This window comes from Colias philodice, chromosome 19, assembly GCF_061535455.1.
Source record: "Colias philodice isolate Cphi_HAF_F1 chromosome 19, ilColPhil1 Martin Lab GWU primary, whole genome shotgun sequence".
Classification (NCBI taxonomy): domain Eukaryota; kingdom Metazoa; phylum Arthropoda; class Insecta; order Lepidoptera; family Pieridae; genus Colias; species Colias philodice.
The window spans coordinates 3,390,258-3,415,460 of record NC_143104.1 but is presented as its reverse complement, the minus strand read 5'-3'; the positions used below and the strand labels follow the sequence as shown (position 1 = coordinate 3,415,460).

The following is a 25,203-nucleotide window of genomic DNA, read 5'->3' as shown; positions in this document are numbered from 1 at the left end:
AAATATAATATAAACTTGTATTGAGAACTTGAACTTCCCAAGTTCATCCGGGGAAATCCCCATACGGGGAAAATGATTTGTTTACTCCAAAATTGATCCGAGGTGTTTTAATTTTTTCTTCTAGTCATTTTCAACGTAGCGGCATGTTGTTTGATTATTAATTTTGTAACTTAAATACAGGATGTTGGTTTTATATTCTGATCTTACAGACGCGCTGACAAATTTAGTCCACCATTTCTAGTTTAGTCTAACTACAAAACTACCAAAAAACTCTAAGTACCAATATTAAAACGAATGGATTATCATCACATCATCAAAATTCAGTGGGGTTGAGAACTAAACAAACAGAAGTAACAGAGACGCGAAGAATAAAAAAAGAGGACGAAAACGATAATTCGTTGATGCTTTCCCTTTTCGACGTATTGTTAGGGTACATCACCAATCTGCAAAAAACAAAACTGATGATTCCCAATTGCTGATTAAAAATGAAAAACAAATAATCGACAACAGTGGTGAAAATTTGCTGATCACAATGAAACATCCTTCAGTGGTAGCAGATTTACTCATTTAAAATGTATCGGTGAACAGCGTAAAGGAGAGGAGGACAGGAAAACATTATGAATGTGGATGGTGGATTGTATACAGGGTGTAATCGATAAGTATGTGCAGGCGATTATGACGTTATTATTGCAGGTATCAAAAAACTTAAAACTGATATCGAAATTACTTTACCTAATGAGCAAAATGACAATAATAACTTTTTAAAAGTATAACGAGAAATATCTAAAAAATTTACTTTATACACTCCCATATCAAAAAGGGAAAATGGGACTAGTAGAAGTTAAATGTCTAATTCCGGCAAAAGACATGAATGCGGAAGATGTGGTTAAAAAAAATTTTAATATTTGAAATACAATGCAAAAAATAACACTTTTGTCATAGATAAGAATCATGACTATTTTTTCCAAATTCAGGGACAACTAAACGTTGCAGAAGCAGAAGTCTGCTTATTTGCTGTTTGGACTGGAGTGAATCATTCGTTAAAAATAGAATATATAAAATAGAATATATAAAATAGAATATATAAAATAGAATATATAAAAAAGTATGTAACGTTTAGGCAAAATAAAATGATGGACCATTATTGGATTTTACATAAATTGCCTACTGTCAGAATTGACTGATTCGAGACTTCAGCATTCGATGCCCATCAAGGACCCATCCTATATCATTCAAGCGATTGAAAAAAAAGAGATAAATCCAGTGCAACCGATAAAGCATCAGAATGCTAGCAAAAGATTTATTAGGTTTATCAATATAAATCTATATATTATACATAATATAATAAATCTGTAGAAGACGCGAAGACTGACATCCGCGCGGACGGAGTCGCGGGCGGAAGCTAGTCAGAAATAAATATCTTTTGTTTTCATTTGCTTATTTTTCTATTTTATAATTTTTTAACACAAACATTACATTTTTTTTATTAAATACAAAATTTGTTTATCCGTTTTATTAGTTAAACTGAACAACTTTCACTAAGAAACTTAGGTCGAAAAAAATGTATAGAGTTATGCATTTTGTATGGAAAGCTTATTTTTTTATATTCCGTACAAATTTCTTTGTAAAAGTTGATCAGTTATATAAACATGAAGTTGAAGATATCAATAGAAAGTATTCGCAAATTTTGTGTACTGATAAAAAAAAATCACCCGGTGTAATTTTCACGAAAATTGTTTCAAATTGTCATTTTTGGTACTTATTACGAATATTAAATTATACGAATGATTTAATTTTTAAAAATTAAGTGGAGCAACTTTCCCTTAGTACATTTGTATTATTTACATATAGGATGACAGGATGCATTTGTTTGCACTACTAGACCAAGCCCTTAAACTTCAACCTACTTATAGGTAATAATATGTTGTATTGAAATATTAAATTATTTTCAATACCTACTATTCATGATAGAGTACCTAAAAGAAGTAATGAAAATAAATTTACAAAAAGTAATAATAGTGTTTAATATGCATAAAATTCAGGACATAATGGCATGATCTCGCAAGAATTTACACAGGTTGTTAAGTAGCTACTTTCTAAATTACGTCACGTTTACAGTTCATTCGATTTTGGCTTCTCAACTAAATACCTACTTGGTCCTCAATGTTATCCCCATTTTTTGTCTTGTCGTGTTGTCTGCTACCAGTTGAAATAATGTCACACGTATAAACTAGATGGCGCTTTAATATAAAACTCTAGTACCTACACACTTCATTATTCACGGTACCAAATTTTCACTATTTTTTAATGCTTAATTAAAAATTAATTACCTATATTCAAAATAGTTTTAATCTGTCTAAGACTAGTTTTATTTCATAACTTATTTTTAATTATCTTTGTAATGTTGATCCCAGGTTCACACGATTTCATGAATTAACTCCTCAGTCCTCACTTCCGCCATTATTTTTGTGTACGATCATTGAACCGTTACACCCACTGCCTATCCCATCCCATGATTTTGAGGAATCCTATTGAAATTTGAAAGTTCCTACGCTTTTGACCCCACAGGATGTAGCTTCCTAAAACCATAACAGGTGGTGTTAGTGTGCCCAGCGCAGTCGATCGTGACGTTTACCATTTATGTATGTGGCTCTCTGTCAAACCAGTCATTTCAAGTATAATGTGTTAACGCGTGGCATCGTTATTTAATTATATTTAATGTATTGAACATTAACGTTATTAGTCATTATTGTTTTTTAAAAAGTTGATGCATAAAGTGCAGACGTACCGTGAAAAGTGATAAAGCAAGTTTCGGTTTCTGGCGGCCATTTTATTTGCCGGCTGTGTTCATTCGTATCTCTACGATACGGAGCATTACGACAAGCCCAGTCAGTTGGCATTTTCGCGACAAGGGCGAAGGTGTCTCTTGTTTTTAGCTTCTATAAATTCGGTTTAAGTCAAAAGTGAATAAAAATGACGACAAATATGCAACAAGGAACAATCCTCGACGTATTGAAGAAGAAAATGCGTCAAACTAAAGAAGAAATGGAAAAATATAAAGACGAGTGCGAGGAATATCACAAACGATTACAAGTGGAAATAATGCGGAGAGAAGAAGTAAGATAACGTGTTTTCTATGTGTCATGTGATTTGTGCAATAGCGTTTTAAATAATATGTGAAATTTGTGTCAAAATTCTTGAGCTACATGAAGTTATCAGTTATTGCCGTAAAGTATTACTATCTACCTATAGTGAGTAATGTCCGGCCATACTTAGGTGTGCCGGCGACGTACGCATATTCACCTCTCTTTCTGTTTTGTCTTCGGTTGACCTGTACGAATGAGATGGCGAATTCATGTTTTTTTGTAGCACTACCATATTATTCTTTCCATCGAGCACCATGTAGTATCAAGTATGTTTAAAAAAGCAACGGGTGTTGCCGTTTCGACATTCATTCTCGGGATAAGGCTTATAGGAAATTAATATCCATAATTTAACGGTGCGCGGTGTACCAGTTTCAGTTTGTAACAGGTTTCGTTGAGTCTGAGGTCGTGTGCCAGACTCGAGCACATGATGTCGAGCCGGTCTGTACCGTGAAGTGAAGTCGTGCTCCCTTTAATGCATTCCTCATGCTCGCTGGGGCTCGGACGTCCTCCGAAGGACCGCGCCGGCGCCCGAAAGGCGTGCCCGTCTCCTCGTTTTTATCGATATGACGTAATTTTTACGTCTGCTTCACAACACTTTATTCCCAACCTTTCAAAATCTGGAACATTGAAACGTTCTATAATCTTCTCCGTTATCTGTTAACAACGGAATCGTATTAATTGCATTCGCCCATATTCATGGTCATCAATTTTATTTTGTTAGCATCGCATGTCTTATCACCATTTTCATGTATGAAATTATCGATAAGATTTAAGACTTCAGATATTTTTAGGAAACGAGGTTAGGCAACGTTTCTTTAAAGCTAAGAATTATATTATTTCCTAGTATAATATTATAATCATCTTGGCCCAGCCAAAAATGTTGCCATCTATTCTCTGTGTTCATAAAATAATCAGATTTAGTATGTCACAGAGGTACCTATAGGATTGTGTATGAGTAGGCGTGTACTTACATGCAAAGTCTACATATAAGCATGACGCTATTTGGGCATTTGTATCATTACAGAATGCTAAATATAGAATTTCCATATAAATACGTAATACTGATTTACTTGAAATGTAATCTGTAAACATTACCGAGAAGGATTTGTCATGTTCTTGCTCCCGTAAATGGACTCATTAAAAAGAAAACCGGACAAAACTAATTACAAGAACCATAAAAGCATTTCAATGCTTCAAACATTTGTAAGAATTTAAAAATATCTGTTCTTTACTGCAAAGTAACGGCGCCTTCATTGTATAGCATTCGAACACAGAATTTTACTACTACCTATGCGTGACTGTTTTGTATTACAATTACTGATCGCTATTGTATCGAACATATCAATGGAAACAATGATCCCGCCCTGGCCAAACCCATGGAACAATATTTGATCCCCCTTATAAAGAGGATTTAACAGTTTGACTATTCAAGTGTAACCTCCTTTTGGAAGCCTTATTAAACCCGTATCACGTTACAAATTAAAGTTTAGGACCTTACATTCGCAAAGGTTAATGACTTGCAAGGTTAAGTTTTCGTATGTCCTCAGAAGAATGGCTAATATCAATATGCATGAATAGAACCGACGAGTTCAAGGTGATTATACAACGCACAAAGATCTAAGAATAGTATCATATGATTACCACCTGAACATCGATCTGCCGTATCATATTTAGCATATTTCACGACACTTAATGCTGCGCTATTTATTGGAATTGAGTTTCATTAGTTGCATGTTTGTAGCTAGTTTACTTTATTGCGTTTATTATCACTGGGGATTATTGCGATAGCGTTGCAATCATAAGTAGTTATTATTAGAGTACTAGCATTGATGACGACACAGGATAAAAGGAGAAACTGGGACTCGTTTGAGCTTCCTCGCAACAAGGACGCGTGATGTCATAAACATGTGCAGCTCACTGAATATAAATAGGTGACTAGCGAAATATTCCAAACGTCGGTTAATTCTCAACACGTATAATGTGTCGACGTTTAACAATGCGACTTGTGCTGTACACATACTTAAAAAAACTGGGAACAATGTCCTGGTAGTTACCACGATTTTGCGTGACCTTTTTGAGACGGCACGCCAAATATCGATATGTCCATTTGTCTTTATACATCACTATTTTATCTGCACGCAAACTATGCTGATGAATAATGCAATTTTCTCCATTAGGAATGCATAGACTGATGAATAAAAAACCTAGTCGATTCTGAATCTAATCTGAATGAGTTTTTATTACATACCTAAATAATTATAAAGGCGAAGTTGATACTTTTTTGACAGAAAATAATTATTTTAATAATCTGTATTAGATAGATCATTGTTCGTTTTTGGTCATGTAAATCGATCCATTTGTTGTTGCTTATTCGGTCAGGCGCAGCCCGTCATGCCTCGTGTTTGTCATCGTTGAAGTATTTAGTTTGCATATCGTTGTATGACAACTTCGACGAGGAATGATTTTAAAGGGAAATATCTATTCTCATTAGCACTATCGCAGAACTTTATTTAGTTTAGTATTTACTATTTAATTATGATTTCAATGCCTACTTCTTGACGGACAAAAATGTGTAACTATGGTGTAACTCGAGATACTTACCTGTTATCTTCTCAGTGGAAATATTTAAATGAGTTTAGACAATAACCGTTTAACATAATTCATTTATTTCGGACAAAGCACGATTTCGATTTTTTTTTCTATCGAGTATTTGCCCAATTTAGGTAACGTCATTATGCTATTTTTAAAGCATTATCTTATTACTTTCATTACTCACGTGTAAGTGGATTTTAATCACAATACTTGTTTTTCTAAACACCAGGAAATATTCATTTCTAACGAGAGTAGTTTTTATAAATGATTTGCTAAACGGTACCTACCTAACGAGATCCCGGCAGACACTGCCTACGTAAGTACGTAGTGTCGCTCTCTATTCAGTTGATAATGACATGGATCCAATATTATCCAGCTAGTTGTTGGTTGAATGTTTCTGTGTATTTGATAGTGGACAAAAGAAATCCCTAGGACCGGTTTTACCACTTGACTGGTAGTAACCCTAATAGCTTATTTGACACTTTTGACTTACATTATTTCTCCAGTAGGTATATAGATACTGGTCAGATAATGTAAGTCAAAAAGTGGAAAGGAGAAGAAGGACAGATACAGAAAACACTGAAATAATTATTCGACTGAATTGCAAATTGTTCGTTAATATTAATGTGATGATGTTTCGTAGGCCGAATCCGAAGTGGCTGCACTCAACCGCCGCATCCAATTGTTGGAGGAGGACCTCGAGAGGTCTGAGGAGAGGCTGGCGACCGCCACAGCGAAACTCGCTGAGGCCAGCCAGGCCGCTGATGAATCTGAACGGTCAGTTCGATTTCACTACAGATTCGAATATGGAATGATACAATTTTGAACATAGATTATAAATAGGTTCTTTTTTTATTGGGTAGTATTGATTCTGAACGGCCAGTTCGCTTTTGTTCTAAATTCTATTCAATACTGGCTCGTGGTTTTTATTTAATTCCTTCTAAGAGGATTATCGTTTGTTCTATTATTTATTTTTTATCTTCATGTTTTAACTTACAATAAATGTGGAAATAAATGATTTTATTATGATCATGCTATGAAACGGCAGGTAGAAAAATCAAGACGGGTTCGATTCCCGGCCTTCTTTTTAACAATATACTTTATTTTAGTTTTGAGAGATTTAAATATTGTATTAATCGATTCTGCTACAAAATTATTCATGTAAATATATTGTATTACTTATTTTATTTTCTACAAGAGTATGTATTATATTCGTGTGCATGAGTTTTATTTTTGTTGTTATATTCTGCTCCTAACCACCATATTACCTGATTATTTACAAATATTTAATTAGTCGACAAATACCTACTTTAATTTTTTGTTGTATTGAATAAATATCTGACTCTAATAGTTTCTTTAAAATAAACTTCTGTTTCGTTTATATTCGGAGAGTATCATGATTATAAAATTAAATATGTATTAGCACTGAGGTTCACTGGCTAATTATTAAAATTTTAATCATATTTTAATGAGTTTTTCAATCTTAATAATTAATATTTCACTTAAACAAATACATGAAACTTTCCGAAACACTTTAAAAAATACTATGTCATCAATGTGAATAAAACACTCAAATAGTGTCGTCACAAGTTTTTATCGATGTTTTAACACGCATGTGTTTGGCCCCGCACTAACACAGAATACGCAAGGCGTTGGAGAATCGAACGAATATGGAGGACGACCGCGTCGCCATCTTAGAAGCACAGCTTGCGCAGGCGAAACTCATAGCGGAAGAGTCCGACAAGAAATACGAAGAGGTGAACGCTTGATAATGATGTTTTTGCTCGGCTCCCGTGTTACTATACGATTATAGTTTTAATATCATTGACTTGCCAAGAAATAACATTAAAATCTATCCATACGTGTCAAGAAATGTAAAAGAAAAACGTTGATCGAATGCATATTTTTACGTATAGTAACACAAACGAGTCTCTGTGACAGAAACGCTCGTATCCCGATGATGTAACGCCATCGCGGGGTAAATTGTTTCTGGACACGTACTTAGTATAATGAAACGTTCATTATCAAATAATATGTAGAAATATTCATAGCTGTACTGTCATTTAGCGATAAGTGCATGGGACAAGTTGAAACACAGGGATCGCTCTGTTTCGATTTGTTTTATTAGAACCAAGAGCGGTCGTTACAATGTTTAGTATATTTATCACGTATTGACAGTCATTAATGATTACCCGATCGCTATCTTGGTTCTAATTGATTTTCTTCACAGCATTCTTCTCCAAGGTATTGTCTCGCTTTGTGCGTTTTCTCGATTGTGTCCGTCCGCATGTCTTCTAACTATTGGGTCACCCTTGATCGCTCTGAATATTCCGATGATATTGACTTGGGTGTTATTGGGTACAGTGCCCGCAAGGTCCTGGAGAACAGGTCGCTGGCCGATGAAGAGCGTATGGATGCCCTGGAGAACCAGCTCAAGGAAGCCAGATTCCTCGCCGAGGAGGCCGACAAGAAATACGATGAGGTCCATGTTTTTTCGCGTTGTTTGGTTTGATTTGCTGTGCTTGTTTGTTTGAAAGCTATTAGTTGATGTTCTAGCTTTCCATCAGGAATAACAAGTATCAGATGAAATGTTGATTTTTTATGTTTTTAACACTAATTGTTGTTTTCTCCAGTTTTTATGATCCCTTTTACATCCTTACTCAAAAGTAATAACATACTCTTTTTCAATAAAAAACCGTCTAATATTAAAATAAATTGTGTGATTGAATTTTTAACTCGATTCCAAAACAATCTTAACATTGCCTTTCCCATTCCATAAGCATGTATTGCCGTGTAATTTTTTTTTGTTATAATTTCACGACATTACTGAAACGTAACGTCGGTTTTTACATTTTGCAATATATTTTCAATCGACGTGATATTTCATATGAAAAGCCTTGTGCAAATTATTTTGCGAACATATGCTTGAACAGATGGCTTTAATGGTATTGCCCTAATTCCCCTGACATATGACCCTGCACGGTGAAGGCGGTCTTAAAAGTCAAACCAAAGATGGTGCGCTATAGTACGTGATCGTTGATTTCTTTTCCATAAATGGAAGAACAAGTTGACTCGCATGTCTCGTTACATAAGCACCTCGACGCCATATATGCGAAGGGTGCAGTCGTTCAAGACTATACCTTGCTTCCCCAAATAGGAAGAATCTAACGTTTAACATATTATCATAGATGGAAAAAATGGATCTTATATTGTGGAATGATATGTTCAGGTCGCTCGTAAGCTGGCCATGGTTGAGGCTGACTTGGAACGCGCGGAGGAGCGCGCCGAATCCGGTGAATCGTAGGTTTCAATTGATTTTGAAACCCACTGCTATACTTGTATTACTCGACAGAATTTGCGTCTCGTAATATTGGTATTCGAAGTGGGCTTTTAGTTTGCTAGTTTTCGCCACCGTTTTGCATGGTTGTTCATCGCATTTTAATCCGCACAGTAACCTAAATTTACCGTCATTGGTGATTCTAACTCTCATCATGCATGTACAGTTTTAGGTGGACGAGATGGAAGCCGGCTTGCAGTTTTATTTTATTTAGTTTTACATGTATCATGAAATTAACTTGGCCGCGTTGTTCGTCCGATTCGTTGGACGGTAACGCTGTTTATTTTAAGTAGGTAATTACACGAGTGATGTTTGCAGACGCTCGCGAGCTGCCAGCGTCACTCGCTTGGTTAATTACAAAACAAGGGTTGCCCCATCTCATGAATATTTCTATTCAATGTTAACTATCATGTCCATGTGTCGACTAAACTTCTGTCCTTTAATGTGTGTTTACTATAATGGCCGTAGGACGTAGGTTACGCTATCAGGAAATATGTGTGGTATAGGGCAATTTTCGTTTTCAGATATGCACCGCATTACACCAGAATTACTGGCCGTATGCGTGCCGCACATATACAAGCGCACACATCACATAACGATTATGATAACGCACTAGATAGCACATAGATTTTCTTATAATATTTGAAAAGTTTAATTTTTTTTAGAGCTAAATGTTTTGGGACAACCCTCGTTTATTTTAATTTTGAACTCGGGCGCCATTCTCGATTCCCGCTTTGCGTGTTTCCACTTTCCCCACGAGCACATCCTCTTCCCTATTAGCAGCTAATTAAGAGCTTAGATTTCAATACTATATTGTAAGATACCTTGAATTCTACCCACACCTAAAACACCTATCCGACCTACCTTAGTAACTACAATTTTGTTGCTTGGACGTTTGTACTTTAAAAGATAACAGCGTAACTCCCTATGAAACGTTCGCACACCGCTAGCGCGTAGCGTGCCAGTAGCGAATGTAGTGAGCGATATCAAAGGCGATACCGCCCCGACACGTGACGGCGAGCGGAGAATGGCGCCGGAGCGTAGTGTAGTGTGTGTGTGTGTGCGTGTACTAACGCGGGGCGCGCGGCAGGTGGCGCGCAAGCTCGTGCTCATGGAGCAGGACCTCGAGCGGGCGGAGGAGCGCGCCGACCAGAGCGACTGGTATGTACTGGCCTAACGTGTTGCTTGTGTGTTGGTTTGTTGGCGGTTTACGTTGATAGATGGATTGGGTTGAACTGAAAATGTTAAAATTTAGTAAGGGTTGTTTGGGTCAATTTAAGTTAGAAAAATTTAAAAACTTGGGAAGACTTTTTTCGAGTTCACTGATTTTGCTTGGACGTTGTGGGGTTAAAAATTCAAATGTTGGTGATATGGTCCATAACAAGTAGGGGCTTTTTTTGAGTCGATTTGAGTTCAAAATACATTTTAAAAACTTGGATAGACATTTTTCGAATTCACCGATTTTCATATTTCATTTTGATTTGATAAGTGTTTAAATCTAAATTTAAATGTACGCGATTATTTATATAGATGAAAAGTTAATTGATGAGTTCGATGAGACAGTTATAAATAAATGGAATTTTTCATACCTAAACCACGAGACGTGACATCAAACCAATAACACACAGCCAGTACGTGTTTTAGTATAATGCATAAATTATACACATTTTTATCAGCTAATGGATTGTGAAAAATTGGTTGGCCAATAATTAATGATTTTGCCATTAAAGCGGATAAAAGTGTGTAGGTATTTATATATTTTTTCATTATTTTAACAAAATCTAAAAATTCTGCTTTATCAGTATTATTATCTATCAATATGTACAGTAAATTATTATCCAACAAGGAAAGGACACAGTAGTAGAGAGATTATAAAATTGATAGAAAATAATACTTAAGCTTTGCATGCTGGTTGGTAGTTTAAATTTTATAGTTTATAAGAAGATCAAGTCCCTTTCATGTACCATACAAATATTTGACCTATTTATTCATGATAAAGAATTTGATTCAATTGATATAGCATTCCAATCCAATCGATTGTTTGTCAATATCAATAATAGATCAATTAAATTTTTAAAAGACCTTACGCAATTTACAAATTAGTTACCTACATAGTTTAAAAAAGTTCATACAATACATTTTTTTACAATTTCTACCTAAAAAAAGACACAAATTTGCTACAAACAACTTTCTTTTAAAAGAAATTGACTATTGTTCACTTGTCTTTCAGCAAAATTGTCGAGCTTGAGGAGGAACTCCGCGTTGTCGGTAACAACCTGAAGTCTCTCGAAGTCTCCGAAGAGAAGGTACGTCTCATAGATAAGACCTAGACTTAAACACTAGCATCAAGGGCTAAATTTAATATTAAGGCTAGACGAATCCAAGCTAATGACATCCGTTTACGGATCATTACAATCATGAAAAGCACCAACCAATTTCTGATGAACCGATGATTTTTTATTATAAACAAATTAGTTTTAACTTAATAGTAATGTGTCATATTCTATACAGGCCAACCAACGTGAGGAGGAGTACAAAAATCAAATCAAAACCCTCACCACCCGCCTAAAGGAGGTGTGATGTGAACGGGATACGTTCTTTTGCGAGTGTTTTTTTACGCTTGCCTAACTGCATTATGCCGCACACATCTAGTGTAGCGTTTACGACTGATCTATCATTACCCACAGTTCTACCCGTGCCTATAATTCATAATGTTAATCAAAGCACAGGGGAAATGATAAATGAGCCGTGAAGTAGTGCGACTACCGTTTTTTACCTTAATACTTCCGATTTTAGTTGTTGTGAACGTAACAGTACTGTCGATGTTTAGTTTTTAGTTTCTAATCCTAATGGTATCCGAGTGTTCGAACACTGCGATACACAGCATGGAGTTTTTTCTGTTTTGTTACCTCGTTTAACTGAAATAATCGCAGGCGACGCAAAGGGAAGAGTCGTTCGAGGGTCAGGTGAAAGTGCTCGACGCGCAGCTCAAAGAGGTAACGGATCGGACGACGTACATAGATTTGGTTGCGGCTGTAGTTTCGGTTCATGCTCATCGCCATTTTTGTGTCTATTAGCTACGGGGGCACCTCCTATTGTGATACTTTATCTGGTCGGTTGGTGCTTTATCTATGTATTTCCATGTGAGGTCTATCTACCTATGTATTTAATTTCATTGCTTTTATTTTTATGAACCTATTCCGCTTATGTTGTGATCGTGCATTTTTCATTTGTATCATACTATATCTTTGTTTTACTCGTATGCTTTCCGCAATGTAATATTAATTATCTATTTCTGAATATTTATATAAATGCGTAGTAGCGTCAGTGGTAGTAGAATGGGAACAAACGATGAATGGTATACAATCACAACATGGGCTGAGCATGCTTGCTGTGAGTATGTAATGCAATGAGTCGTATGTGGCTAGGCGATGGCGTCTCGGGAGCACGTCGAGGATAAGATACACAGCCTCTCCCAGAAATTGACGCAAGTAAGTTGCTCAACGAGCGGGGGCCTTGGTCACGCAATCGCACAGATTATACAGATACATTTTGACAGCTGTCACATTGACAGTTTTGACAGATGAAGTCCATGTGGATGCATTCTGTACAAAAAATACATATTAAATGAATAAAAAATTATAGGTACACATCACAAAACAGAAGGTTAATTTGTAAATTTTGTTGTGTAAAACTTTTCTCACACTACGATGAGTGTACAATGCACATATTTACACACATTTTGATTACAATCATTGAACTAGACACAGTTTTATTACGATTTTACATACAGATTTTATCAAGAATTATTTACTACTTTTGATATAATTTTTTAATACACAACAAAATCCTAGTGACTAAAGCTACTTGCGCCTCTTGTATATAACATTAATTATCATTTTCATTATTCGATTTTGTCTATAATAGGGGGTAATGGTATATTATATGTAAATTTTAGTAGCGTCAGCACAGCACATAGCTGCCCTTGGTAAAGGTAATTTGCATGGTGTTTGTGTTGCTTTGTTTTCAACTAGATTTTTTCTTTATTTTGAGCTAATAGTAAATTTTGTAAATAAAGTATTTGATAAATTAACTGTAAAAATTTTGATTTGGGATTAAATTTTTTGTTGTTGTTGAATTAAAAAATAAATTAAATTAAATTTTTGAGAAAGTTGCATGTACTGTTTGTCGTAAAATAAATAGCCTTTTTTCTAAATCTTTTTCGATAAATCGATTACTTACAATTTTTATTGTTATTATAAAATTCACATAAAACCTATAAACTGAGATTTAAAATGTTAACAGAAAAAAGGCTATTTATTCACAAGTATTTTTATTAATACGATGTTAAAAATGTTTGCAGGCTGAGGCTCGTGCTGAATTTGCTGAACGCTCAGTCCAGAAACTGCAGAAAGAGGTCGACAGGCTTGAAGGTAATGTTTATTCCATTATCACTTTAATGAATATTTTAAATATATTTTTTTTTTCAAAAAAAAGTAAAAAAATCTTTTAAAAGTTAAAATAAAAATATAATAATGATTGAGTTTAAGAGTCCACAGATATATTTAAACAATCCAGTACAGCAGTTGGTTAAGTGATTTTAATTATCTCTGGAGTCAAGTTGTTAACAATAACGTTTGACGAATAACCAAAGCTTTTACGCACTTAAACCACATCAGACATTTTAAGCCGTTAAAATTGTTGGCGCTGTACTATTTGATTTTATAGCTTTTTTCTTCTCTCATTACGCTACGTTAAGCTTAATTTTTTTTTCAATTAATTTTCTTAGTAACATTTTTTTTTATTTCATGAAAATCAATTCCGAAAACGCTATTGAAATTAAATTACTCATTACTTGAAGTGCATTTTTCTTAATATTTTTATACAATAGCTTTTTCGTAATCATATTTTTATTGCGTAGGCATGGAGTTTAAATGTTGTCCTAATAGACTGCTCGGATTTTCGATGTAGTGTCCCTTTATTTTTTTTCGCATGATTATTATTTTTTGTTGTTTTTTGCCTGTTTAGTTTATGTGAAGTATATGCAACTCGGAACATTTCTAGATTATAAACGTATACGTATTTTTTATTTTATTGTGTTGCGTAGTTTTTTTTCTTTTAAATTATGTTGTTTTAACGAGTGGCGTATATTTCGCTAACGCTAATGTATGTGTTGTGTGACTCACCGTGGCCACATCGGAACTTGCAGACGATCTGGTGGCCGAGCGCGAAAAGAGCAAACTCCTGCAAGAGGAAATGGAGGCCACGCTCCACGATATCCAGAACATGTGAACACCTCGCCCTCGCCCGCCCGACTCACTGTTTATCGATGTCGATACTTTTCTCGCCCCTTCCCTAGCCGCCTCGAACCAAACGTCAATGTCAAACAAATGTCACCTGTCAAACCGAGGCTTTCAATTTGTAGGAATGGGCGGGAAACAACATGTACATTATTTAATTCTCTTATTTATTGTCTCTTTCGATTTTCGTATTCTTAGCGTGTAGCGATTTTATATACGTGACAGAGTGAGGCGGGCGGGTGACTAGCTGTTAAAATGTAGTGTAATTGCCAGCCGCTTTTAATTTTACTATGATCGAGTGTTCGCTACGACACCACTGCCACGTGCAATTTTCGTACACCGTTAATCATTCTAATTATCGTTCGCCGATAGGTATCCTCATTTGTCTTAGTCATTCGCTCCCGTATCAAGGCCGTAAGGATATTAGTGTTGTATGCGATTAAACGCTTGTATTTATAAGTTAAAGACATTCCATATCGTGGACCAATTTTTACACGTCTAAATTTTATAGCACAATGATGATTTTTAGCACGCGATTTGTATTAACATTCCCCATTTACGTTTGTAAGTGTAATTTAAAGTGCATACGAACTGACATCGAGGAGAGCTCAGAGCACTATTTTACGATCATGATTTTTTTATTTACTTAATTCTAGAAAAGAGATTAGATGTTTTTTATTTAATGAGTGATGGTAACAAGTAAAATGATATTTATATGAAATGCTTGATATGAAGAATTTGATATTCTATATTAATTCGAGAATGTTTCCTTCTTGTGTCATATTTCCATTTTGTTGTTAATCATCGAGCGATTCGATGAACGACGGCCATCTTTCTAGGAGTTTCGGAATATTTAGAGCTGGCAATACCCTCGGGTAGCGTCGCGTCACTCGCGGTCCGGGCGTTATTACATATTATGAGACTAAATTTAATGTATTAAAATTAATTTTTCAACCGATCGAGGGTAATCCGTCTTGAAAATGTTATCGATTTATGAATTGATAGATAATAAGTACGTGAGAAATAAATTAATGAGTTTAAGAGTATTCTAACACAAGTGTTTATAAATATATTATATTATTATTTTTAGTGTGTTGTTTTTTTACTAACATGTGTGCACCTTCTCTAACCCCTTCCGTCTCCACTAATTTTTAATATCGTTCCATCAGCTATGAAGGTTTTTGTCGATATCTGTTCTCATCTCACTTGTCAATAAATACGATAATAACTGAACGTGCGAACGAGTCGTCGAGTATCATTGGCCGTCATCGTTTAAATGTGAACTAGGAGCACGGGGCATGAAATGAGTGTCCGTAACGAAATGAGTCCAGACAGTGTTAACGCATGCCCTCCGAGGTCGTCGAGACGGTGAAGACGCGTGACGAGAGTAGAGAGCCCGCATGGCCCACGAGCCCTTCCCGGTCACCCCCGGCACCCCCGGCATGGAGTCGCTAACACCCGCCCGGCGCCGCCTGACCGCCACCCACTGTCGCAGATGAACTGATCAACGAGAAGGAGCGGTTCAACGACATCGGCAACGACATCGACGACACCGCCGTGGAACTGATCCCGGGCGTGGAGATGACGGAGGGGCAGGCGGAGCGGCTGCGGCGCGCGCGCGAGCTGGCGCGCGAGCAGGCGCTCAGCAAGCCGCAGTACCACCAGCAGGCCGCGCCGCAGCCGCCGCCCAAGGAGCCCACGCCGCCGCCCGCCAAGGAGCCCACTCCCCCCCCGCCGCCGCCGCCCAAGGAGCCCACCCCTCCCCCCGCGCCCGCCCCGGAGCCCGAGCCGGCCCCGGCCGAGCCCGCCCCGGCCGACCCTGCCCCGGCCGACCCGCCCGCCGAATAGACGCTATCGCTATTTTAAGAGATTGTATTTTACGATATTTAAATTAAATAAACGAAATAGCTGATGGAATAGTAGTTAACTCTCTGAGCATGCGTGTGGAGTGCGATCGAGCGAGTGAGCGTCTGACCGCGGCGGTCTTCGCAGACGAGTCGGTCGCGAGCAAGGAGCTGCTGGCGGCGCTGGGCGACGAGCTGGACGGCGCGCTGGCGGAGCTCGGCCTGCCCGCCGCGTGGCGCGCCTGCGACCGCTGCCCTTGCTACCACTGACGACAAAACCGACCGAGTTTTACGCTTTTCATGTGCATTTAATACCAGTAAAATATTTTCACTCACACTCTAGACTCCTTTGAATTCAGAATTCGCATACGCATGGACGTTACGTCAGTATAATGTGCGAAACACGCATGGCTTCCGTAATGGACGACGACATGTAAGCATTATTTTAATATTTCTACGCGCTTCTGTAAATTTCGCTCGACTAATTCGAAACTTGACTTGCAGATGTTTTTAAAATTGTATAAAGTGAATACAAAAATAGAGAACTATTTGCTATAGTAGTGTAGAGAAAATGATTTTTCTATGTTGTATCTTCAGTTGTACTTTTATTAACATACTCCTAATATATTTAGACGAGCTCGTCGCCGAGAAAGAGAAGTACAAGGACATCGGTGACGACCTGGACACGGCCTTCGTGGAGCTCATCCTTAAGGAATAAACTGGCGTGTACTCTGTGCACTAACGGACCAGTGTTACGATGGTACCGCATTTGGGCACAACACCGCCCGCGTCAACTATGTATAGATTAACTTTATATTTTATATTGACAAAGTATTAACGTTATCCATAGATTTATGGTGGTATTTATTTTTCAACTACGATAAATAAATAATTTATTATTTACCAACGCCGTTTTATTTCTACACTTTTTCAGACCATGTGCTGTAAGATATCCCTTTTCAATCAGCATTTTGCACTATAAGTGTTATATTTTTCATGCACATACCTTAATTGCAACTGCTTGTGTAGTTATTCGCTCTATGCTTGTTATTTTCATTTGCTAATTTGTAAAGAAAGTTATTTCAATTCAGCCAATAAATATATTAAGTAGATAGACATTGCATTTAGTTGAAGCTGGGTCAATTGAGTATCAGCTTGGGAAGAGGAGTAAAAAATAAAGATATCTGAAAAAAATATGTTTGATTCTTATATTTAAAAATCGTTGATCTAATGAAGATACCTAATATCTATTTAATAGTCTATACATTTCTACTGGATTGTAGAAATATATTTATGTTTACTAAATAAAAATCTGCGACTTCTTAACTAATGTATTTAATAAAACTAATTGTTTCAATACTAATATAACTTAGCGTACTAGCTACTAACCATACTAACAATTAGTACTAACACCACTAAACAGATGAAGTTATTGAAGAAAGAAGTAAATACAAGGCGATCGCAGAGGAAGTGGATCAAACATTCGCAGATCTTTCTGGATATTAAACTGAACGCAACCATAAAGACCGCCATTTTAGAATGTGATGCAAAATGAGCGGGAAAATTTAAAGCTTTATGCACATGGCGGATAAAATGACATGTGACACTGTGATTGTAGTTTTCTTTTTAAATTGATTTGGAAAGCAATGAAATTGATTGAGGTGTGTAAATGTGATTTGAAATTAATAAATGATGACAATTGAATAATTTTGGATGTTTAATATAAATTTAGGCGCGGGACATATACAAGCGGCGCGGCGCGCATCGGGCGCACCGCGGGCGCGCCAGCCGGCGCGCCGCGGGCGCGCCAGCCGGCGCGCCTCGGGCGCGCTGCCGGCGCGCCTCGGGCGCGCTGTTGGCGTCCGAAAATGATATTTATATAGAGTGGTTAAATGCATTTTCTTCATGCATAATTTAGTAAAATTATGTTTTTTGTGCTAAAAGAGATTTGAAAGTAACGTTAATTTGAAAGTAACGATTTTGTTTTGATAATTCCTTGTAAGTAAATAGCGAGGATAACCCCACGATTGCAAATATATCTTTGTTGGAAATGTTGGAATTTACTTGGAAAATTTTATAGTACTTTTAAAGTACATAATTTTAAAGTAGTACTGGTGTAATGATGGAAGAAAAGAAGGTTAAAATAACACAAAATTTATATTGTACTAGCGGTCCGCCCCGGCTTCGCCCGTGGTACATATTTCGCAATAAAAGGTAGCCTATGTTCTTTCTCAGGGTCTAAAGATTATCTGTGTCAAATTTCATCAAAATCGGTCCAGTACCTAGTTTATGCGTGAAAACCATACATACATACATACATACAAACCTTTCCTCTTTATAATATTAGTATAGATAAAATATGGTTTTCAAACACAGGTTTACATTTAAACCATATAAATCTTATCATTAAAATCTCAGTTCAAAAGTATTTACAGTACTGATCATTCCACAATATTATTACAATTACAAATAAATAAAAAACACAATCAAAATCAGGATTATCTTTATTTCTGACATTGTAAATACATGGGAACTTTCATTATGCTCTTCTTCATTTTCACTTTCCCTACTGCCATCACCTGTGTAAATCATTTCATCGATTAATTCAATTCACCTTTAAAAACAAAACGAAGAAATGTATTTAATAGCAGCTCTATATAATTCCACACAGAGAGAACACATTTTTGACTGACAGGCTACCGTCTCCTATAGACCGGGAGATACTGACACAAAATTTCGAGTCATTTGTAACAGGATGGCGGTTCTACAGGGGTCTTAGTACGCAATGACAAAAAGAAAAACGATGGTGTGAACGCTGGTACCGGCGGCTTAGTCGCGTGGGCGTTAGTCGAACTCGTCGGAAAAATAGCGAAGTCAAACGATTTGTAACACAAAAATTTTAGAATTTACCGATAGCCCATAAAAAAGAAGTAGGCGGTAGTGTCATGCCATACTTTTCCGGTGTGACTTACAGCCCGCCATACATAGACGCGAATGTGTTGATTTAAAAAAAACAATTCAACCATTTGTACCAGGCTAACTTTTGCACAGGTAACCATCGTCGTGCAGCCATTTACGAAAATCGCCATGCCATACTTTTCGGACGATTCCAAATGGTCGCCATACCGCCGAAAATCTGCAAATTTTTTTTTTGTAACAATTGTAACAGACAAATGACTCGAAATTTTGTGTCAGTATCTCCCGGTCTACTACCACCCGATTTGTTTTTGATTGTGTATGACCGTGAATTGACCTCTATTTGGGGAAGCGCGCCTGCGCTGCGGTACGCCTGCGGTACGCCCGCGGCGCAACGGTGGCGTGCCGCCTCGACGCCTGTCCAAAATTCTTTCATACAAAATGTATAAGAAGGATGTGGTGCAAAACAGATTGAAGAGGCGCGCTTATGGCACGCCCGCGCCCGCACCGCTTGTGTTTGACCCGCGCCTTATATTGCTTTATCATTAATTAAATCATCGGTTGCGGTTTTTATATCTATGTGTAACATTATTGCTCATTCCATGCAGCTACTCCACTTCAAACTTTAAATAATTGTCTTTGAGTTAAAGATATGTAAGTAGCACTGCCGTTATTGTAATATATAACTTCTTTATACTTACCTACTCTAAATTATGGATTTATCCTTCTGGACGTGCTCACAAGCACTTAGTTTGCTATCAATTTTTCCCTTCTAGAAAAGCGCTATTTTTTTTCTCGACGGAATGAGATGCGGTCTATACTTGCTGGATGTCTGTTAGAAATATGAAATAAACATATAATTGTATGACAAAGTTGAGAAAAAGAAAAAAATATTCTTAAGGTTTATTCAAAGCGCATTCCTGTAAAATATTTCGTTTTCCATGATAGTATTAATTTTATGGCTCGAATAAGGGGTCAATGTAAGAGGACATGAGAAGGACAGAAATGACCCCTTTATAATAATGACTTTTCCATGTTTACGTGTTTTATACAATACTCATATTGCTTAGTTTCGAATTAAGTAGCTTTTAATATCGACGAATGTAAAGCTTCGAATAATTTGATTAACTATGAATATATACGTTTTTCACAATATTTGCGTTTTATTTTGTATATCCCTGAATCTATAGATATGCCAGACAATCCCATTTTTTTAAATTAAGTTTACGTGATGTTGAATTGAGATATTAATTCCTCATTTTTTTAATTTTTTTTTAAAGAAAAATTGAAGCAATTAAAAGTTGTAACAATAAATGTAAAACTATGATGCTTATAATTAAATATGATAATATGATGAAGTCGCAACATAAAATAATGGATTAACTAATCTGTCTGAATAATAAAAATTAATGAAATTAATTTGAAAAACAAAATATTGGTGAGCAATAAGTCTAGCCCTTGTCTAGCCTATTTCATACCTGAAACAGAGAAATACGGCTGTCGGATACTCTTATTATAAGACCAGTGAAAGATTGTAAACGATTTCACAGAAATGCAAAATGCAGAACAATCCTCAATTTGAAAAGTTCACCTCGATTCTAATTCCGGCATTGAAACTGAAAGTAGATATAAGTCACAGAAGTGACTTTCATTATGTGAAATGTGTTAAAATTTGATGAGGCATGTTTATGCCTTTATTTTATTAAATAATTATACCATTCATTGAATGCATGAAATCTTAGATCATTAAGTAATAATACTACTACCTAGTTACTACTAAATGATAACAGCTGGAGTAAAGAAGTTAAAAAGAAGAACTGCAAAACTATATTCGACATCTATACATCGGCCTCTATATATTAAATATAACTATATTGGCCTATAAAATATATATGTAGTTATATTTAATAGGTATTAATACTAGTTGTATACGTAGTATTTTATTATTAGTCTGTGATACTAGCTAGCTTTAATACTAGCGGTTTTACCCGCGTTGCTCCGCTCCTGTTGGTCTTAGCGTGATGATATATAGCCTAGGTATAGCCTTCCTTGATTAATGGGATTATCTAACACCGAAAGAATTTTTCAAATCGGACCAGTAGTTCCTAAGACTAGCGCGTTCAAACAAACAAACTCTTCAGCTTTATAATATAAGTAAAGATTAATAAAAGAAAGCGTGTAAGTAATGTGTTATTTACACAGGAACTCAAGAACTCTACTGAACGCACTTAAATGATAATATTTGATTTGTTACATTTGTATATCCTGGGGATTGCGATATATAATAACTAAAAATTTGTAAAACATCATTTATTGATGTTTTTATAACCGGGCGAACATCTAGTTTTTCATAAAGTGGCAAAAAATTATCTACTAAAAGACAACAGACAGTTATATTATACCTTGATACATTTGAAACTTTAAGAAGTATTGTAAAGGTATAATTATCTCGTTTTTTTTATCTTTACCTACATGTTCACACATCACATGAAATGGCTTTCTCTTTACGAATTTGTTATAAATCTTTCTTCATATTATCTTTCACACTTGCATCTACCTATATTCAAAATTCAAATTTAAATTCAAATTTCATTTATTTACAAGAATGTAGTTACAAAAAAGGTGTTATTACAATGTTAACTCTGTTATATCTGCAAATTTTGGCAGAGGTTAGAAATAAATACAGATGTACTTATAAACTACCTATATCACTAGATAACATAAAGCATAGGTACTGGCTCAGACCAATTATTATTTTCATCTATAAGGGCCCTACGACAATAAAATATAGATGAAAACAAGTCAATAACTGCGTTAAAAACAACCGACTTCAAACTTGCACTTGCAACATTTACAAATACAGACAAAAATGCTCATAAAATAAAAACTACTGGGCCTATCCGAATAAAATTTTTATGGGACCAATTCGACACCATCCCGCATCGAACAAAAAAAGAATCACGTAAATCGGTTCAGAAACCACGGAGTAATCGGTGTACATACATAAAAAAAAAAAAAAAAACATACCGGCCGAATTGATAACCTCCTCCTTTTTTTTGAAGTCGGTTAATAATGATAACCTCCTCGTTTTTTGGAAGTCGGTTAAAAAAAAAAAAACATACCAGCCGAATTGATAACCCTCTCCTTTTTTTTGAAGTCGGTTAGATAATAATGATAACCTCCTCGTTTTTTTGGAAGTCGGTTAAAAAGGTTCTAAAGATAGGTTTAGCTTTAAACATAGGTTTAGCTATCTTAGATGTCATACAATTTGCACAATGTCTAATTATTGGTTAGTACATGACTACATTTACATAACTAAGCAAGATTGCATTTTGAACGACATTTTGTAAACATGTCTTCCCTTACAGGATTTGTGACCAGCTGCAGCGCCCGGCCGTAGCTCACGAGGGTAGAGACTAAAGTTCAAATGACGCTCTTTGGTCGAAGCATTCATTATCATCAAATAATATTTTACATATTTAAAAAAAAATATTCCTATTAACTAGTTAGTGATGTCAATTTCATAACTTTTTGCCTATTCACCAACAAGATGAACATCTATATGATAAAAATGCATGTAGTTTAATCTAACTACAAGGTGTAATATTGGCGTTATGCACTTTGGAGCCCCTTAGAACCACCATAAGTTGCACTCATGCAACCGCCGGTACTGCCAAGAAGTGCTCTACCTACGTCCTAATCCAGTCTACTACAATCAATATCCTTGCTGAATTTCATCGAGATTATTTATAACTAGATTTCCGCCCGCGGCTTCGCCCGCGTTTGCAAAGGATTTCCGGGATAAAAACTATCCTATGTGTTAATCCAAGTTACCCTCTATATGTGTGCTAAATTTCATTGTAATCGGTTCAGTAGTTTTTACGTGAAAGAGTAACAAACATCCATACATCCATACAAACTTTCGCATTTATAATATTAGTAGGATAGAAATTGAACACTTCCAGTAGAGGCAATTAGCCACTAGTATAAATTATATGTCTGAATTAAAATCCCACAAATACATACCTACCTATCTACTATTCTGTTCATAGTTACCAAGCTACTGGATAACATTTAATACACAATTAAAAATTACGCATATACCGAAAACATGCCTCATTTTATGATCCTGTAATCTGATGTATCATAAATGTTGTGTAGGAGTATTTAATGTTTGTTTTCTATTCTTTATTTAGTGCTAACTAAAAGACGGACGATGATCTCAATGGCTGCTAAATATAGCTGTACTCTACGCAATGGTATTTGAGATTCTTTCAAACATTCCCATATCGATGTGAAAGCCGCGTACAGAAATAAATCGTAACAATAGCAAGAGAACAAGGATGACAAACTATAAACACCATATAAATAATCATTTAGTTACTGCTCTGCGTTGTCTAGAAAAATATTCACCATCGAAATGAAATATTAAACATAAAATGGACAAATAAATTTATTTCATTTCATTTCAATAAACGTTTGCGATAAATTCGCGTAGGTACCAACCCCGGATAAAACGTATCCATGTCTGCATATATCTATCTCTGCACAAAATTTCATACAAATACGACCAGCTGTTTTAGCACAGTATTACCATTATTTCCTACAGTAAGGAATCGCCTTTGATGTCGCGCGATGCCGCCGCCAGCGTAGGTAATGACGCTGCCACACGAAAATACGCTAGGGTTGCAACAAATGGGAAATAAAACAATTGTGATTATTAATATTATGATGAAATCTTTATTCATATGTACATTCAAAATAATTGCGATTATTAAATCTGATGTAATTATTTGTTCATAAATATATAATTACAGATATTGCACTGCTAAATATTATTTACGTGGACACTTTATTTTTGGATGTTCTTAATTGTATATTATAACATTTAACTAAGTAATGCATTCGCATTGGGATGTACAATCTGATTAGAAAATAATGAGGACAACATATATACATAGCTTTGATTTTAATTCAACAGATACAATTAATACAATCTTTCTGAAATATTGTTTCCTTCTGGGATTTCAATGTAGATTTACATCCGTAAACCGAACAGTTTGTGCGCGCCATAATAGAATATGTAAGTACCTATGTATAATAAAATTATTACACAAAAAATACGACTGCGTCATCCTTTCGCGCTAGGTAAAGCAAACTAAGCGTGTTTGCTTTACGCGGCCCGCGTCGCCCGACCCCCGCCAGTTCCCCTCCGTTTCTCTGCACAAGTACATTCGTCGCACTACTGTAGGAAATAATGGTAATACTGTGGTTTTAGTGAGTGCTCTCACACGTACATACATGATACATTCTGACAAACTTCCGCATTTGTAATAACTAGTAGGATTAATTTTTAGTATTTGAATACAATGCGTCCAAAGTAATTTAAAATTTACAAGAAATGAAACATTTTACAATTGTTTTAGGTATTCGTTGAATATAGGTAACAGTAGGATACATCCATACTAATATTATAAATGCGAAAGTAACTCTGTCTGTCTGTCTGTTACTCAATCACGCCTAAACTACTGAACCAATTTTCATGAAATTTGGTATGGAGATATTTTGATACCCGAGAAAGGACATAGGCTACTTTTTATCCCGGGAAAATGACGCAATCCCGGAAATCCCACGGGAACCATGCAGGTATTTCTTTGACCTCGCGGGCGAAGCCGCGGGTGGAAACCTAGTATTATATACATAACCACTTGAAAAATTTGCAGGAATAAAAAAGTTTAAAGTTAAACCTTAGAGTTAAAGTTATGAGATGAACGTTTTAATAATATTATAATGTTCTCACGTAAATATATCTATAATAATATTATCCAAATTTCTTTTATTTTTTACGTGTTTTGAAGCTATAAGCCACATTGTTAAAATATCTTTAACACTGGGCGGGAAACTTAAATATAAAACAAATCAAGCAAGCATCCATTGGTAATAGGATATCGTGTTCGGCGTCAAGCAGTCGCATTTTACTGCTGCTATTTCATTGAGTAGGTACTAGGTACCTACAAGTCAAATTAACCCTTCATATTAGGTATAATTAAAGTAGTGCTTTAAGGGCG

At 35.9% G+C, this 25,203-nt stretch overlaps 1 protein-coding gene across 27 annotated transcripts in view; it reads left to right on the top strand.

Moving 5' to 3' along the window:
* Nucleotides 1-17,926, top strand: part of Tm1 (tropomyosin 1) — a 30,766-nt gene extending 12,840 nt beyond the window's left edge. For 3 of the 27 annotated variants that reach the window (XM_089707060.1, XM_089707061.1, XM_089707047.1), the window contains 7 exons: nt 6,382-6,515; nt 8,103-8,220; nt 8,968-9,038; nt 11,306-11,381; nt 11,587-11,649; nt 13,439-13,508; nt 16,852-17,122. In XM_089707060.1, coding sequence (XP_089563186.1) covers nt 6,382-6,515; nt 8,103-8,220; nt 8,968-9,038; nt 11,306-11,381; nt 11,587-11,649; nt 13,439-13,508; nt 16,852-16,937 — 618 coding nt within the window. In that variant the 3' untranslated portion in view covers nt 16,938-17,122. The other 24 variants (XM_089707064.1, XM_089707049.1, XM_089707062.1 and 21 more) reach the window with 22 other exon arrangements.
* Nucleotides 17,927-25,203: the final 7,277 nt, after the last annotated feature.